This window comes from Lipotes vexillifer, unplaced genomic scaffold, assembly GCF_000442215.2.
Source record: "Lipotes vexillifer unplaced genomic scaffold, Lipotes_vexillifer_v1.1 scaffold1361, whole genome shotgun sequence".
Taxonomy (NCBI): Eukaryota; Metazoa; Chordata; class Mammalia; order Artiodactyla; family Lipotidae; genus Lipotes; species Lipotes vexillifer.
The window spans coordinates 588,982-607,959 of record NW_006788723.1 but is presented as its reverse complement, the minus strand read 5'-3'; the positions used below and the strand labels follow the sequence as shown (position 1 = coordinate 607,959).

The following is an 18,978-nucleotide window of genomic DNA, read 5'->3' as shown; positions in this document are numbered from 1 at the left end:
TTTTTTTGTGTATTTGTTAGGAATCTGTTTGACTAGCATTCTTCAAAGAATGTGATTTGCTTTTTTTCCCTTTTCTTTTTTTCTCTGTTTTTCTTTTCTTTTTCCTCTGTTATACAAACTAAATATAGCACATTTGACATTACTGAATGTATTATAGAAAAGACTTTAGTTTATTAAATAGTTAATAAGAAAACCTGGGGCTTCCCTGGTGGCGCGGTGGTTAAGAATCCGCCTGCCACTGCAGGGGACACAGGTTCGATCCGTGTCCCGGAAGATCCCACATGCTGCGGAGCAGCTAAACCCATGCACCACAACTACTGAGCCAGCTCTCTAGAGCCCACAAGCTGCAACTGCTGAGCCCATGTAGCACAACTACTGAAGCCTATGTGCCTAGAGCCTGTGCTCCGCAACAAGAGAAGCCACTGCAATGAGAAGCCCACGCACCGCAACTAGAGAAAGCCCTCACGCAGCAACAAAGACACAATGCAGCCAAAAATAAATAAATAAAATAAATAAGTTTATTAAAGAATAAAACAAAAGAAAACTTCAGATGTGGGATTTCTATCTTAGATGTCCAACACAATTGACTGCAGGTTATGGTAATTTAGTGCTTCTGAACTAATGTGGGCATTTAATGAGTGCTAGGCATTGTGCTAAAACACTTCACGTGCCTTAGCTCATTTATTCCTTATAAGTACTCAGTAAAGTGTGCATATTATTATTTTCTTTTTCCAGATGATGACAGAGAGGATTAATAATTTTACAGATGAGGGTACTGGAGCACAGAGAGGTTAAGTAACTTGTCTGAGATCACACAGCTGACAAGCAGTAGAGCCAGGATTTGAACCAGGCAGTCTGGCTTAAGAAAACATGTCCTTAAATATAACCCTGCACAGCCATTCTCTGATGTTTAACTGAAACACAAAACAATATTCTGTCTAACTCTCCCTCCAGATGGTTAACAGGCCATCCATTGGATCACTGGAAATCTTGTATGTGGGTAGGAAAATAAAAATTAAAACTACAGAGACTTCCCTGGTGGTCCAGTGGTTAAGAATGCGTGCTTCCACTCCAGGGGGCACTGGTTCAGTCCCTGGTTGGGGAACTAAGATCTCACATGCTGTGTGGGGCAGTGAAAAAAATTAAAAAATTAAAAAAAATAATTAAAACTACAGTCTTATTGACTGATGTAAAGTAAAATGAATGTCAACTGCTAATGTTCCAGCTATGCCACTTATAACGAAATAGTTTATATCAAGGGATAAAAGTACCTTATTCAAAAAAGTTAAATTCCAGCTTCCTGGTCACCCATTATCATTTGGTTTTCACTGACCACTAGGTAACCCGTTCCTCTGTTGCAGAACAGCCATCCACATGTTTGCTATTAGGAAAGGCGATAATTAAAGATGTATGTTGAGAGCTGACTGTTTGTATTCTGCACATTCTTAATTTAATTCGTTTTTTTTTTTTTTTTCCTTTTCTTTGTAAAATCCTGTTTGCTGACTTAGTGTTGAGGCTGGAGCTGACTACCCTGGCCAGCAGTCCAGTCCAGATTCAGGAGCAATTGCAAAACTTCTGTCCCGGGTGGGTGGAAGCCATATGTTTTGGGGAGGTGCTGGAGTGAATGAAATCCTTCCTACTCTCTTAAAATCCTTCTTCCTCAGCCGAATCTGAGAGTGACATGAACTTGGCCTCACAGAAGTCTGTCTTATAAAGGTTGTGTGTTGCCCAAGTAGAAAATGCTTTGGTAGATCCTTTATAGGCCTATAATTCTGGAATAAAAACACTTGTATCAACACATGTGGCACTGTCAGTGAAAGTTAAAACGGGGAAGAGGACAAGTTATACAGAGGAAAATGTGCAAATTGTTATTAAGGTGACTCATAAATTTTACTAGATGTTTAAAATTTATTTTATTTTGGGGAGTGGTTGTCAGGAAGTTGAATTTTGTTCGCAATACCTTTAACTCCCTTTTACCACCCCTCTTCCCAGTCATGGAACATCTCAAAAAATCTCATTATTGGCAAGGGTGTGGAATTTTAAAGCATTGACTATCCCACATGTTTGTTTGTGTGTGGGTGTGTGTGTGCTTTTAATCCTCCTGAGATAATTGGATGTGAACTCACACTCTTGAGAGTGACATGAACTTGGCCTCACAGAAGTCTGTCTTATAAAGGTTGTGTGTTGCCCAAGTAGAAAATGCTTTGGTAGATCCTTTATAGGCCTATAATTCTGGAATAAAAACACTTGTATCAACACATGTGGCACTGTCAGTGAAAGTTAAAACGGGGAAGAGGACAAGTTATACAGAGGAAAATGTGCAAATTGTTATTAAGGTGACTCATAAATTTTACTAGATGTTTAAAATTTATTTTATTTTGGGGAGTGGTTGTCAGGAAGTTGAATTTTGTTCGCAATACCTTTAACTCCCTTTTACCACCCCTCTTCCCAGTCATGGAACATCTCAAAAAATCTCATTATTGGCAAGGGTGTGGAATTTTAAAGCATTGACTATCCCACATGTTTGTTTGTGTGTGGGTGTGTGTGTGCTTTTAATCCTCCTGAGATAATTGGATGTGAACTCAAACTCTTTCCTCTCTTTCTCTAGGTCTCACTGGGATACTGGGTTTGGGCATTGTGGCTCCCAATTTAGCCTTTTCCCAGATGGTGACCACTTTTGGCTTGGCTGGCATTGTGGGCTACCACACTGTCTGGGGAGTGACCCCCGCTCTCCACTCACCACTGATGTCTGTGACTAATGCAATCTCAGGTTTGTTCGCCTCTTGTTTTCCCTCAATTTAGGTTTTCAAGGGCTTATTCAACTCTAGGAGTGCTTTCCATGAGGTTTATAAAGTCTGTGTTTTCCAAGTTGTAGGGCTTGGCATCTTGGTGCTTGCAGTAACTCGGGCTCCCAGAGGGTGCAGAGGTGGGGTTGGAAGTGAGAGGCCGATGGAGTGTGTCATACCTTTGGGCTGCTCCCATTGCAAGCAGTGCAGAGCTACTGTTCCTTCTTTCAGTTATGATTTCCTTTAAAGAAGGGATTCCTCTGATAAAATTTGGGAACAGTGTTTCACAGCAGCAGCATGGTCCACGCAGAGTCCATACAGCTACGTGGACAGATGTGGGAGCTGCTGTGGCTTGGAAACCATGGCCCCAGTGGGCATCTCTTGCACAGGCATGGCTTTCAGGATCTCCACCGGGAACAAGTCCAATTCCAAGTACTATGCTCAGGAAAGCCCAAAGCTCTGGGCTTTCACCATCATATATTTATAGTTCATGCATAGTATTTTCCAGTTGTGTAACCACCAGAGGTCCCTTTGCCCCATGAACAATGTTGTCTAGTAACATTATTGATTTATATCTTTATCAGGGGAACAGAGCTAGAAAGTAAAGGTTAAAATTCTTATGCAAAAGGAGAAAATGTTTTGGTAACTCTTTGCCCACAAGAGTACTTCAGTGAGAATGTGTGAGAACTTTCTCCTTTATGATGCACGTGCTTGTGAGGTCTTTCAGCGATGACATTTGATTTGGCAGCGTGACTATTAGCTACTGTTTAATATATCCATGCTTTCTTCCCAGGGTTGACCGCAGTTGGTGGGTTGGTGCTGATGGGAGGACATTTGTATCCTTCCACAACTTCTCAGGGCCTTGCTGCTCTTGCTACATTCATATCCTCAGTCAACATTGCAGGTATGAGGACAGTGAAAGAACCCAGAGTGCGATTTTTAGTGGAGACACGAGAAGCAAATATAAATCAATATAAAACAAACATTCTGATTTTAAGAATTTAATCATGCCTTTAAAAAATGTTGCACTCAGATGATAAATGCCCTGTGTGAAGGAAAATTAGTTATTTTGCCAGTTGGTAAGTTTTAGAAACTATTTGATAAGAGAACACCCCTCCCCCTGAATGCCCCAAAGGTTAACTACAATGCCTACAGGTTAACTGGAAAGTTATTTAATGCATAGTTTTGAATTAAGCTGACTTAGAGCTATCACCATAACATCTTTAAATGGGTATAATTTTAGATAAAACTTGAGCCTTTTGCCTTATCCTGGGAAAACTGAAAGCCTAACACATCACTTGTATATGAAACTCATTCGATGATACTTTGTAGCTATAAATTCTTTAATGTGTCCAAACAGACCTGGTGCCGGCTGATATGGTATTTTTTCTTTTATCACTTATTATAGGGTTTAACAAACAGAATAACCTATTAGAAGAAAAGCACTGGCCTTTGATCTTTTGCATTCCTGAGCTGTTTGAATGGCTGTTTATTGTTAGTCATGCAGAAATAGTTGGTTTTATACTCTGATAGCAAATTTTCTTCCTAAATGTATTAAGGGTTCCTCCCTTCAATATAACTGGCTTGAATAATAGAATAACTTCTAATTTCGAGGTTCTAAAATGTTACTTAAAATGATATTTATTCCTAGATGATAAAGATGTGCTTAAAATAGAAAAATTGTAGCCCTTTAAAAATTATGTTGCTCAATGAGATACCTCTTTCTGTTTTATATTTACTTGATAAGGTGGCTTTCTGGTGACTCAGAGAATGCTGGACATGTTCAAGCGTCCCACCGACCCCCCAGAATATAATTACCTGTATCTGCTCCCTGCTGGTACCTTTGTTGGAGGATATTTAGCTGCCCTCTACAGTGGTTATAACATTGAACAAGTAAGAGTCTCTTTTGAAAGCTTTTATTTTTGTACTGTGTCTTCATCCCAAGTAGACTTAACATTATCATTAACAAAATTCAAATTCTATCAAGGAAATATGACAATAACTTTTGAAACATCTTAGTCAAATAGAGCATTCTCATCCTCTAAGAATCAGGACCTTGGATTCTAGAGACAGATTTGCCTGCTATGTCTGCAAGGATGGGTTTACCTGTTTGTCCGTAAGTTTTTCCACATGTAAAAAGAGGCAAGAAGTTTATTAGTACCCTTTTTATGTATCTGACTGGATTGTTGTAGGGATACAATGAAATAATCAGTAAAAAATTTGAAAAAATTTTTATTATTAGATATTATTAGTCCTTTTCCTACTTACTTTCTTCCCCTGTGGATCCAGGAGATGTTATGCCAGTGCATTTAAACAAGCTAATTTAAAAATGCGTGCTGTATAGAGAAACAGAAATAATCAAGTTGAAGTTTGAAAGTTCCATGTCTAAATATAATAGAGACTCAACTTTGTTCCAGACTCAGTCATACCTTTCTTTTCAATGACTATTTCAGCCTCTCTGACAGCTGAAAAATCATGTCTCCTTTGGTGTCTGCTGTTTCTAACATGTACTGTTTGTTGAATGAACACAATCTTTTTTGAGAAGTTAGAACAGTGAGTCAGGGAGACTTATGTCTGCATCCCAGATTTGCTATTTACTGATCGTTTGCCCTTAGAAAAATTATGTAGCCTCTTTAAGCACTGGTCTTCTCTTTTATAAAATGAGGATGATGATTCTTTCCTCCTGTGACTCTCATGAGACTGAGTTACAGCATAAGTAAAGTATACAGCACGGTCTCTGGCACTTACAACCTCAGGGGATGGCTCACTTATAGCATTAGGTCAGGTCTAGATCCCATAATAACTCCATTTAAATTTAGGTACTTTTATATGCATTTGTATGCTATCAAGTCCAGAAGAAGCCTGGACTTGATAGCATACATAAATGGTATAATTGCAAGTACAATTTAAAGTATTTAATATGGTAATATCCTTAATGGATAGGAAAATATATTGAAGTATTTAAAAAAAGAGCTCATATTGGTCCTTCTGTTGTCTGAATTTAAAATTGTCCTTAGAGAGTCAATCATGTTTCCTCAAGAGGAGTTCTCCTTAAGCTAGTAGACTGAAGGTTTTGATAATCTCTCTCTTTCTCTTCCCTTTCCTTTGAAAAGATTATGTACCTGGGCTCTGGCCTGTGCTGTGTTGGTGCCCTGGCCGGGCTTTCCACCCAGGGAACTGCGCGTCTTGGCAATGCATTGGGCATGATTGGGGTGGCTGGAGGCCTGGCAGCCACCCTTGGAGGCCTAAAACCGTGCCCAGAATTGTTGGCTCAGATGTCTGGAGCAATGGCTTTGGGCGGTACCATTGGTAAGCACTTGTGGGTTTCTGCCTTTATGTAAGTCCATGCCCTTTGAACACCTGACGGCAGTTAGGCTCAGAGATTTAAGAATACTTTTTTTAGGAGTAAGAACTTTTTAATTGCACTTCAGTTTCTGAATATACATATTTCTGTTTGAGGCCCACATTGATGAAGGAATTAAATTGCCTTAATGGATGTTGCTTCAGTAAATATTCTTTTGGCAAAAAGTCATCACAGTTGGTGTAATTCTCATTCAGAAGTAAACATTTTAAAACACTGAGTAATATCAACTGTGTCAAAAGAGTGGGCTGAGAAATGCCTTGTGCTCAGTTCTTGTTTTCCTTTATTGACTCTGTCCAGTTAGCTGATAATTGAACAGGGAATTGGAATACTTATGTGTACTATCTATAGGCTCATCTTTTATTCTGCTGGGTATAAATAACAGCAGAAGATTCTGCTTCAGAGACCTGTTAAAAACGTGAAAAACACGTGCCAGCAGAAAAAACACTCTTTTAGTCTTATTCAGTGGTGTGCTGGGGTTGGTTGTTAAATTTTCAAGAATCTTTCGAGCTGGTTATTAAACACAGCTATTATCAAAAATTAAATTATATAAACTTAAAATTAAATAAATTAGAAACAAAGGTAATAATCCTAAACACTCATGACTTTCTAATGAATTCACTAGCTTTTATTATCTCTGCTTTTGAGATAATCCATGTGTCTTGTGTCTGTGTGGTAGAAATACTGTGTAATGATGGGCTTCTGTACATCTCTTCCTGAACCCATATTTAATGACATCATGTTGGTAGCTTGAGAGCAGCCATGGCAGTTGTATTTATGCCGTGGAAATCAACAAATGCTACGAGTCTGTGTTTCATTTACTGTTTTGTTCATTGTCCAGACCTAATAAAGTGATGGAGACAGTATTAATGATGCAAGCTTAAACTTGAAAGTGGGTTTTGTCATTACACTGTGAACTGCACAAAAAAATTGAGCAAATATTCTTCCAGTACTTGGAAACTATTATCAGATTCAGCAAAATTGCCACTCACATGGTTGACAGTGAGTGAAGTTCTTATATACATCTCGTTGTTTCCCTCTCGTCTTACTCGTTAGAGTAAACAAAAATCTCAACCAACATTCATGTGGGAACCACACTCATTCGTCAGTTGCAAACACTAGGTTGGCTACATATACCAGAGTTTGGTAACGTTCTGTGAGTCAATTGGCTATATGAAACTTACAGTAAAGAGTATTGTATATATTTTTATTGTTTGAAAATTGTGTGCTGCATACATTTTTATGAGTAAAAACTCATGTATGTATTTACACACACACACGTTTTTATTCTGAGGGGCTGGTGGTTAAATACTTACCAAGCACAGCATTCGCTTTACATCTCCTTTTATACTTACCTGGGAAAGCTGTGCATCCTTTCTTGACAGTCCCTGGAAAAGCACTTGAAGGAAAATGCTTGTGCTGTAGGTTCATGGCAGGACAACCTTTAGGCATGACCTTTGCAAATGTTGTGAGCCCCAGTCCTTCTATTCCCCCTACCTGTAGCCAGGCAACTCCTTCAGAGTCTTCTGATTTGGTTGTTTACTACTCAGATATTTGCATTTCATTACCTTTGGACTTGGCTCCCATCCACTCACCTGAAAACCTAGACCTTCATATTCCAGCTGTTCCTTGTGTGCTCAGGGGCAAATGTTGGCTGATAGGGAAGAGAGCCTGGGTTATTCATGCAGTGGGGGGAATTTAAGGGGTTTAGTTGGAGCTTTAAATAATCTGAAGAAGTGTTAGTCCGGGAGAGTGTTCAAAGGTTGTAAGGAAGGTTGATGCTGTGTGTTTGGGTTCTTTGGAGTTGGGCATTGGTGAGGTGTGTTGAAAGAGCCTGCTGTTTGAAAGGGTATTTAAGCCAGTGTTCTTGCCTGAATAGTCCCTGTAAGAGAATATTTTGCCAGGAAGCAGATAAATACTTATTAATGACAATGATGAATAACCTTAGGAGGCCTTTTTTAAAATTGAGTTATAACTGACATATAATATACTAGTTTTAGATGTACATAATAATTTGATATTTATATATATAGATTGCAAAGTGATCACCACAATAAGTCTAGTTAACATTCGTCACCGTCCATAGGTAAAAATTTTTTTCTTGTGATGAGAACTTTTTTTTTTTTTTTTTTTTTTGTGGTACACGGGCCTCTCACTGCTGTGGCCTCTCCCGTTGCGGAGCACAGGCTCCGGACGCGCAGGCTCAGCGGCCATGGCTCACGGGCCCAGCCGCTCTGCGGCATGTGGGATCCTCCCGGACCGGGGCACGAACCCGTGTCCGCTGCATCGGCAGGCGGACTCTCAACCACTGCGCCACCAGGGAAGCCCGTGATGAGAACTTTTAACATCTACTCTCTTAGCAACTTTCAAATATGCAGTACAGCTTTATTGACTATAGTCACCATGCTGTACATTCCATCTCCAGGACTATTTTATAACTGGAAGTTTGTACCTTCTGACCCCCTTCACCCATTTTGCCCACCCCCCGTCCCACCTCCCGCCTCTGGCAACCACCAATCTGTTCTCTGTATCTATGAGCTTGGTTTTTTGTTTGTTTGTTTGTTTCAGATTCCACATATAAGTGAGATCCTATGGTATTTGTCTTTCTCTGTCTGACTTACTTCACTTAGCATAATGCCCTCAAGGTCCATCCATGTCAAGATTTCCTTTTTTTTATGGTGGAGTAATATTCAAGTGTGGTCTTTATTAGGTTGTTTCTCAAAGGTCTGTCAAGTTTTAATTTCTCTTTGACTTTCACTTTCCAACAGGATTGACAATTGCGAAACGCATCCAGATTTCTGATTTACCTCAGTTAGTTGCTGCTTTCCACAGTTTAGTGGGCTTGGCAGCTGTGCTTACGTGCATAGCTGAATACATTGTAGAATATCCACATTTCGCTACGGATGCAGCAGCTAATCTTACCAAGACTGTGGCCTACCTCGGTACTTACATCGGTGGTGTCACATTTAGTGGGTCTCTTGTTGCCTATGGAAAATTGCAGGGTAAGTGATTCAGTATAACATAGAGGTAAATATCTATTATTTAGGGTGTTTAGGGGTCCATTTCAATTTCAGAAAATAGCTTAGTAGTAGAACCTGTTAGGTGAAGAGTATTTGTATGACACTATGAAAGTTTTTTTTTCTTCATAAAGATGGCTTCCCTTTATTGATCCTTACAAATCTCACAAAGCTTTGAAGCCATGTCGTCTGCAGACAGCTAGTGAAGGAAACTAATGCACAGAAATTCACATAGAGGGACTAGTTGACATTTGATAATATGTATGAACAAAATAACGTCTTTATAATCCTTGGTTAGAGATGCTGGTGTAACATTCACAGAAATGATTCATACGTTTTCCAGAATAGAGAGAGGCTTATTGAATAAATTTGTGTGATTAGTATACAGTACTTTTAAAACAAATACACATTTTAGGGGGCTAGCCTGGCAGCTTTTGCTACCACTAAAGCCAATCATGAAAATAGAAGTGGAGGGGAAAACCTCACATAGCTGCTTTCAGTGTTTTCATGAAAAAGCAAGTCTCTAGAGAAACTAGTTTGTGATTTAAAAACCTGGTCTTGTCTCTCAGTAATCAAGTCATTAGAATTAAGTAGGGAACTTCCATGAAACTTAAAAATCGCAAAAGAACTTAAAGCCTACGATATTCTTGTCTCACGCTTTGTCTTTATTATTTTATTTTTTTATGGAGCTTATATTCTTGGGGAGGAGACAGTCAAAAAGGAAGGTAAACAAAAAAATAAATAAAACAGCAGTGGTAACTTTTACAAAAGAAACAAAAAGGGGCTAAGAAAAGGAGAAGATGTACCATAAGTAAGATGTTAGTTCCTGCTTTGTCTTTAGAACCAACTAGCAAACAAGGACCCTTCTCCCTTGGGCTCAGTTGATAGAATCAGAAAGGCTAATGTTCTAGGACTCTGTTTTGGCATTTTCAATATATAAAACCACACTTAACTTCCCTGTTGGTCATACGGGGGAAAAAAAATCACTTTTCATGATTCCATGACAAAGAGTAAGGAAATTGTTGTGTGATCAAAGTAAAGGACAATTAAGTCAAGCCCTACTTTTCCTACTTCCATTAATATTTATGTGTAAGAAATCTAATTTACTTTTATGTTTCAGTAGCTGGTGATATAAAGTGATATTTTAAGTAGCATGTTTTTATCCTAATGTTCAATTTTGGTGGTTTAGGATTAAATGACACACACTTAAGAGTGTGTGCGTGTGAGGGAGTTTCTTGTGACACGTTCTAGGTTCTGATTCCCACATGCTTGGCCCTAGGTATCCTGAAATCTGCCCCTCTCCTGCTCCCTGGAAGGCACCTACTCAATGCTGGCCTGCTGGCTGCTAGCGTGGGTGGAATCATCCCGTTCATGATGGACCCCAGCTTCACCACTGGCATTACCTGTCTGGGCTCTGTGTCAGCTCTGTCTGCTGTCATGGTAAGAGGTCAGAGATAGAAAGCACATTCTTGGCGAGGAACTAAGTATTTTGTTAGGTTACAGTCTAATCTTATTTCTATCTCTTCAAGACCCCTGATGGAATAAAAATGTTTCAAAATGCTGTTATGTATTCATCTTTGGATAGTCTGGAAAATATAGAAAAGTGTAAGAAGAAAATTACTCTTTCTCTTCACTTACTAATTCCTGTCAAAGTTGTCACATGTGACATCTTTTTTGCTCTGGGGTCTTTTCACTGGATCAGTGTGTTGGTGAATGGGAATTTAAAAAGCCAAGGGTTTCATTTCTGTTCATTAGGTGCCTGCTGTGTGACAAGCCCTATAAAATAAGTGTCAGAGAGCCCCTGCCCGTTAGTTGCTCTCACATTTGTTGGAAGCTCTGATACCAAACCAAATAATCATATGAAATGAAATGCTTTTAATAAACCCTGTGTGTTCAGTGAGGGAGTTCAGTAAAACCTTTCAGGATAGGTTGGCCCCCCTCTTCCTCTCTCGTTCCTGCTTTAGTATATGGATACATACAGTATTCTTTAGGTGTCTGTATGTCACAGTTTAGGATTCTATTTGTAGCAGTGTGTAGCTCTGTGCCATTCACTGATTACTTCATGTTTGTCTAGTATACTCTTAGTATATACTTTATAGACAAGGTTTATGTTTAAAAATTTTTAAATCATCTACAGTGCTTAGCACGAAGTTAGACATACAGTAATTGCTTAGTCACCCTAAACCCTATCCTCAGATTTTCAAGCTTCTAAGACTGGGCTTATATTTTAGTTTTAGCTGCTTCACTTGGCACCAACAGGACCCTCCTCATCAGCTAAAGTCATAAACACTGTGACATTTACTCAGTGCTGTTACTTTTTTCCGAGTGTAGACCCCTCTCCAATTTTTGCCTGCTCTTCATCACTCCCTTTTAGGGATTTAGGGATTTTTTTGCACAGGGGTTGTGGTTCAGCGTTTGCATTTGTTATATCTGTAGGAGAGTTGGTCCGATAGGGGTCACTCGGTCATTACCAGGTATGGAACTTACATGTAAATGTATTAATTGGAAAACCGGAATGATTACGAGCCACGATGCTCAGTGTCAGAGGTTTCTTTTCATTGCATGAATTTTGAGTTCCGCTCTGGTTTTTGTGCTAGGGTGTGACTTTGACGGCTGCCATTGGGGGTGCTGACATGCCCGTGGTCATCACTGTGCTGAACAGCTATTCAGGCTGGGCCCTGTGTGCAGAGGGCTTCCTGCTCAACAACAGTCTGCTGACCATCGTGGGTGCGCTCATCGGCTCCTCCGGTGCGATACTGTCCTACATCATGTGTGTGGTAAGGAAACAGCCAATGGAGGAAAAGGAAATGCTGTTCTGAAAATGAGGACCTGTTTGTCATTTCTTTTATTTGCAGTAGAAATGACTGTGTTGGTCCTTTTTCTCTCCAGCAGAAATATCAGAGTGTTTCGTTTGAATACATTTGCCATACTGCTTTTGAAGTACACAAGTGTAGGTAATTTGGAAAATTAAATATAAGATAAAAATCTTCTAACTCCCTCCATCTGGTGATAAACACTTAAGATTTTATTTCCTTCTATTCTTTTTCTTTGTGTATTACATATCTGTGTGTTTACTTATCTGATCATATTGTACACTGTTTTTTTTGTTTTTTGTTTTTTTTGCGGTACGTGGGCCTCTCACTGTTGTGGCCTCTCCCGTTGTGGAGCACAGGCTCCGGACGCGCAGGCTCAGCGGCCATGGCTCACGGGCCCAGCCGCTCTGCGGCATGTGGGATCTTCCCAGACCGGGGCACGAACCCGTGTCCCCTGCATTGGCAGGTGGACTCTCAACCACTGCGCCACCAGGGAAGTCCTTGTACACTGTTTTACGTTGAATTTTTTTTAATCTTCCAAATTATAGTCTTGCCACTTTCTTATCATTAAAAATGCTTTATAAATATGATTTTAAGGGTTTTCATACTAATCTAGAATATGGACATTCAAGATTTATTTAATTTTCCCTAATGCTGTACTTTAAGGTTGTTTGATTTTTCTTTCTCTTTGTACCTAAATACATTTTGGCACTTCTGATTTTTGTCTTAGGATGATTCCTAGAAGTGAAAGGGTGTGCTCATTTTTGGGGCTCTGCCTACTTATTGCTGTGTGGTTTCCAGAAAGCTTGCTCCAATTTACACTCCCACTCATCATCTGTGAGAGTGCCTATCTTGAAGTTTTGTGGTCAGCATGATTTAGAAAAAAAATTTAACAAGACACATACTTCCTAGCTTCCTTTTTGTTTCTAATTCTCTTCTTAATGGCAAGAAGATATCCTGCAAATAATTAAAGGTTTGACTAAAAAACTTTTTCAAATTATAGATATTATTCTCTAAATAATAGCTTTGAATGGCTGTGAAAGGACAAGCATGAAACTGGGTGAAGTTAGAATGCGACTTTATGCTGATTAATAACTCAGGCAGAAAAATAACTTCACCGTCATTCTTTTATTACAATTTAAAAAATACCTTATTTTACAACTCAGAATTCCTCTTACGTCTTTAATTGAAAAATCTCATTGTAAATTGAATGCTGAAGTTATCTTTTCATAATAAAAAATTAGTTTGCTTTGGCTATATTGTAAAAAACAAAAATTTGAAAGCCTAAGTTCAAAACAAGCTGAGAGGTTTTAAATTAAATCCCCCAAGTTCAAGGAGTTTGGACAGGTGTTTCCTACTGGAAAAGTGTCAGGATTTGGAGTTTTTATTTATTTAAAAATACATTTATTTATTTTTAAATTTATTTTTATTTTTGGTTGCTTTGGGTCTTCATTGCTGCGCGCAGGCTTCTCGTTGTGGTGCGCGGGCTTCTCATTGAGGTGGCTTCTCGTTGCAGAGCACGGGCTCTAGGTGCATGGGCTTCAGTAGTTGTGGCTCGCGGGCTGTAGAGCGCAGGCTCAGCAGCTGTGGCGCAGGGGCTTAGTTGCTCCGCGGCACGTGGGATCTTCCTGGACCAGGGCTCGAACCCATGTCCCCTGCATTGGCAGGTGGACTCTCAACCACAGTGCCACCAGGTAAGCCCGAGGATGTGGAGTTTTTAAAAGCAAATGTTTATGAAGGAGAAAAATTTATTCAGTTGTATTAGAAATAGTTTTCTCTAAAAATGAACTTTTAACCCTTAGTTTGACTTTGCTTCATTTGGTGAATTTCAGTGACCAGCAGGGGGCAGCAGATTGTCATTAATACTTAAACTTAATGGTTTGTCAAAAACTGATTATAAAATTAAATGGGAGTATTGGTATTTTTACAAGGCCAGTGGCATACTTATGGGGAGAGGAAGTCAGGGCTTGTATATAGTTCTTGGAGTGTCAGCATGGGTGCCTTCTTATCTTTATCCTTTTTCTCTTAAATGGTTTTCTTTAGGTTCTTAAATTTATCAGCAGTATTTCCCAAATTTCTGTCTGTGTCTTTTATTTCCTCTCCTTTCGCTTCTTTATTTAGTTTCTTTTATTGTTGGTTATAGTAACTGTAGTAACCTTTGCAGTAGCATTAACTAGAATAAGGTATAAAAGGCACTTGTTGAAAGTACTCTTTTCTACATGTGCTTCTGTAATTATACCATCTTTCTCTTAATTTTTATCCATTCTTTCATATTTCTTGATCTGTTTTTTCTAGTTCTTCTGTTTCTTTTCTTTCTGTTTCCACTGCCTCAGGGATGCCATTCCACTGTCAGCATACCTCAGATATTTTTTATTCCTATATTGTATGTAAGGCTAACAAGGTCTCATAGCTGTCTGTGACCATAAGTATCACACTGGGTCAGATATGTTTTTTGTAATAGTAAATTGTAGTAATTTGGATTTGAGAGCAGTTGAAGCTTTAATTTTTTAAAAATATTACTCAGTTGCAAAAATAAAAGATGTTTAATGAAACATCTTTCATTAAGGAAATAGAAAAATAAGGATATAAAATAATCTATAATCCCATTACCACTTAACTGTTAACACTTAATATTCTAATTCTTGTCTTTTTTCATATGTATATATTTAAATACATTCTATGTTAACGTTTAATTTTCTAACCAATAAATTTTAGTGTCTACATGTTATTATATCACAAACATATACCATAATTTATTTATCCAAGTCCATGATATTAGTTGTTCTTGACTTTTTTTTCTGCAGTATTCTTCCTTGTGTGTTGTTTATTATTTTCTGAGGTCAGATTTCTATAAGTACAATTACTTGATTAAACGGAGTAAGATCTTTTTGTTGGCTGTAAATATTGATAAATTGATCTCCAAAGGACTCTGTAGTCAAAGCTCCCACCAGTGATGTGCAGAGTGCTTGTTTTACTACTCATGTTCTACTCCTATGACTTATTACAAAACAGACAAGACAACAACAAAAACACACCTGCATGGTTTTCAATTTCAAAGATAGAAATTTCCTTTTCTTCTAAGTTTTCCTGCTCTCTGACTTTTCACATTCTCATTGACTCTTATCTTTATTATAAGAAATTGTTTATTTCTTATAATAAACTGTTTATTATAAGAAACTTTCTGCATGGCTTGTGCTTAGCGCCTCAGAGTGGTTCATAATAATAATATAAGTGAAATAGCTGCTCGTAATTGGGCAGAGTAGAATAGGCTGGGTGCTTTACAAATATTAACTCTTTTGATCCCCAAAGTAATTCTGGAGGTAGGAAATATTATTCTCACTTTACAAGATATTTTAAGACACCATTTATTTATTTATTATTTTTTATCTTTTTAAATTTATTTGTTATTTTATTTTATTTTTTGGCTGCGTCGGGTCTTCGTTGCTGCGCGTGGGCTTTCTCTAGTTGTGGCGATCGGGGGGGCTACTCTTCATTGTGGTGCACAGGCTTCTCATTGCAGTGGCTTCTCTTGCTGTAGAGCACGGGCTCTAGGCGTGCGGGCTTCAGTAGTTGCAGCACGTGGGCTCAGTAGTTGTGGCTCGCGGGCTCTAGAGCGCAGGCTCAGTAGCTGTGGCACATGGGCTTAGTTGCTTCACGGCATGTGGGATCTTCCCGGACCAGGGCTCGAATCTGTGTCCCCTGCATTGGCAGGCGATTCTCAACCACTGCGCCACCAGAGAAGCCCTAAGACACCATTTGTCATTCGCCTTTGTGTTTATGGAGCCTGCCCTAGCACCTGGCACATTCAGATGAATATAATTGTTAAATGCACATTAGATGAATATTCTGTTTGTTAGCTCATTTCACATTTTGGAATCTTCTCCAGATAGGTTATGGTAGCAGAAATACTACCACATATCAAACATCTATTAATATTACTAGTATGTTTGCCTTCATTATTTTATTATTTATTGAAGGAAACATGTAAGTCCAAACCAGCACAGTGTGGTTTTATTATGTGAGAGGGAATGGAATGCGCCCTGAATGTAATCAGCATCCCGAAAATTGAATTTTTGTTCTGACAAAGAATTCTTTTGGGTATCCTCTGAGCCTAATGCTTGGTTACACAACACCCAATATTATAAAAGCTGAAAAATGTTGGCAGTGTCAAACAGCCAGCTCAAATGAATGATTTGCTTTATATCCAGATGTCGTATAGACATTAAACTCTTTATGATTTTGCAGTCCATTTACTTGAAATAGTGTCCAGATTGCCTGGGATATAGAAGGCTTACAAACATGCAACAGCATTCTCAGAGCAAATTTTCTGATTTTTGCACTTTGCTGCTTGTTTCCAAATGAAAAGAAAACAGAATGAAGTAGATCAAAGCCAAACCAAAAATAACTTGTTTTTGCCTTGCAGTCAACTAATTAGCACCTACAAAGCATTGAAATGAGAGATGCTAGTCAATGGTATACATGTTGTTATTGGTTTGTCTATTTTATGACCTTTCCTTTGTTTTCATATTTATTTCTTAGTTTGCTTGGAATTATGTGAATTAAGGATCTCATTAATGTAGCATACAATTTTCATTACAGGACTTAATAACTTGAAAGGAACAGTCTTGGACAGTGTTGCAAATACTTTGTCTTGGAAGTTGGCAACTCTTCAATCTGGGGATCAGTGGTCACAGGATAGTCTCATTAATCACTTAAGCAAGCAAAATAAAAAAAAAGGGAGCAAAACAAAGCCCTAAACCCTAAACATTTGTTGGAACTGTGATGTTGCAATGGTAAATTCAGAGATGAAAATTAATTTAGTTTAGTTTTTAAGAGACCACATGGAATTAGCTTAATGGTGATATGATTGTGGATATGTATTTAACAAGTTGACTTTGACTGTTAAACTACTGTGGGGGTCCCTAATTTCTCTTTGTAAGATACCATCAGAAGTGGGTACACGTTAATTAAATGTCCTCAGAAATTCTTTCCCTCTCCTCCATTCAGTTTTATAGGAAGAAAAGGCGGGTTCCTTTTAAGCCAAGTTAAAGTGGTCCTATTCTTCTATATCCTGTGCCTCTGTCATCTCTCCCTTTTATACAGGACTGTGTGATGCAGGTGATGGAGCCTCTTTGTACATTTCACTTTTTTTTTTTTTTAAGTTATCTATGGCAGAAGTATCTCAGTGTCTGAAACTGGCCTTTGAATCAGTTTTTAAGGGCAAGAATTTGGTAGAATGTATTTCTGGTCATTTTGTTTCAGAATCCTGTGATTTTAAAACTAGAAAGGATTTATCAAAATCAGCAAATGTTGAATGTTTGGGAAGTGTCAGGTATGGCTATTTGGATTTTCATTCAACCTTGGATTTAAGTATAGGAGGTTGTGTTAAGAATTTAAAACTCCACGTTGGATTGAGATGAAGAACTTAATTAAAAGCATCACTAATTTTTCTCTGACCCTCTTATCTGTTAGTAATATGCATAAAGATATTCTGAACTTTATATGTAAGAAACTTAGACAAATCCACCAGACTCTGGGCTTTGTGAAATGTGAATGTTATATCTGATAAATGGGGTTAGGTAAAAAGAACAATTTAAAAAATTCTGAAAACATTTTGATCCACATCTTTGAAACTTATGATAAGTCAGGTGTGGCTCTTTGCTCATCTTCTCTGCTCGTTTCTTCCCTGCCTTTGCCTCTGTCCCGCTTCTGCAGTATATGTAAATCTCTCTCCTAAGGTGGTAGCAGGCTTGCCTATCTTTGGATGAGTGGTCATGTTATTTTTTCTCTGATGTGTTCCTTATCACTGAAAATCTCCAGGTGCTTTTTTGCTCTTTAATAATAAAGTGTTGTCTTTTTTTTAAAGTATACGTTGACACTTATATAGCTTTAAAATAGTATAACTGATGGATCAATGATATGTTTATTACAACCCTTAAAATAGGATTTAATTTTTTGGAATTCTTTATGAAGTGATACATTCAGTTATGATCATTTAGAATGACTACTTTGATCACACAGTGATTTGAATTTTTTAAATTTTTTTTTTTTTTTTTTTTTTTGCGGTACGCGGGCCTCACACTGTTGGGGCCTCTCCCGTCGCGGAGCACAGGCTCCGGACGGTCAGGCTCAGCGGCCATGGCTCACGGGCCCAGCCGCTCCGCGGCATGTGGGATCTTTCCGGACCGGAGCATGAACTCGTGTCCCCTGCATCGACAGGCGGACTCTCAACCACTGCGCCACCAGGGAAGCCCCTTAAAATGTTTTTGATTACTCAAAACATCTAGCTTCCTGTCTTTTTTTTAACCACCACACCTCTTGAGGTCTACAAACAGTTTTCAGAACCAGATCCGTTATCGTCACATATTCCAGCCGTGGTGTTTGTATGGTACTTTGTTGGATGATTGTAAATGAGCATGCAATAAATGCCTTCCTCTTACTTTTTCCTGACATTATTTTTCTAGTTAAAAGGTGGGTGTAAATTTTAGTGAAGCAGTGTATAAACTAACTCATTTACCTTTTTTGGAAGTGAAATATTTTAGAAGGCTAATGATGAATCCAGTCACTTCTGTTATTGCTTCATGGAGCTATAGTTGATTTGGAAAATAAGACAGTATCAACTCCCACATTTCCTTTTTTCCTGATGACAGAGGGCAGCAGACTTCTGAATGATAGGGATCCCTGTCCTTTGATTCCTCCCTGTTGCCTCTTGACAGCTTGCAGCTGGTATCAGAACTCACCTGAGATCTGTAGAGTCACCTTGTAAAATTTCTTGTGGCTATCGTTCTCTTTTACTCTGGTGAAATACATGTCAATATGGAGGTAGAACTTACTCAATCAGTACACAGATAATAATGACTAGGTCTGAGTTTTCAGTATCACTGGTAATTTTCCATTAAATTTTTAAAAATTTATTTTGACTGAAAACTTGTCAGTGTACACTTGATTTTATAGAAAAAAATGATGTGATTTCCCAGATGTCTTCTTATCATTTAAATTTT

The 18,978-nt window shown here is 38.4% G+C and overlaps 1 protein-coding gene across 1 annotated transcript in view; it reads left to right on the top strand.

The window, feature by feature from the left end:
* NNT (nicotinamide nucleotide transhydrogenase) overlaps positions 1-18,978 on the top strand; it is a 96,631-nt gene that overhangs the window by 51,041 nt on the left and 26,612 nt on the right. The window contains exons 11-17 of the mRNA XM_007461742.1: positions 2,609-2,770; positions 3,580-3,690; positions 4,534-4,679; positions 5,900-6,095; positions 8,916-9,149; positions 10,444-10,604; positions 11,762-11,941. Of these exons, the coding sequence (XP_007461804.1) occupies positions 2,609-2,770; positions 3,580-3,690; positions 4,534-4,679; positions 5,900-6,095; positions 8,916-9,149; positions 10,444-10,604; positions 11,762-11,941 (1,190 nt within the window). The remainder of the gene's footprint in view (positions 1-2,608; positions 2,771-3,579; positions 3,691-4,533; positions 4,680-5,899; positions 6,096-8,915; positions 9,150-10,443; positions 10,605-11,761; positions 11,942-18,978) is intronic.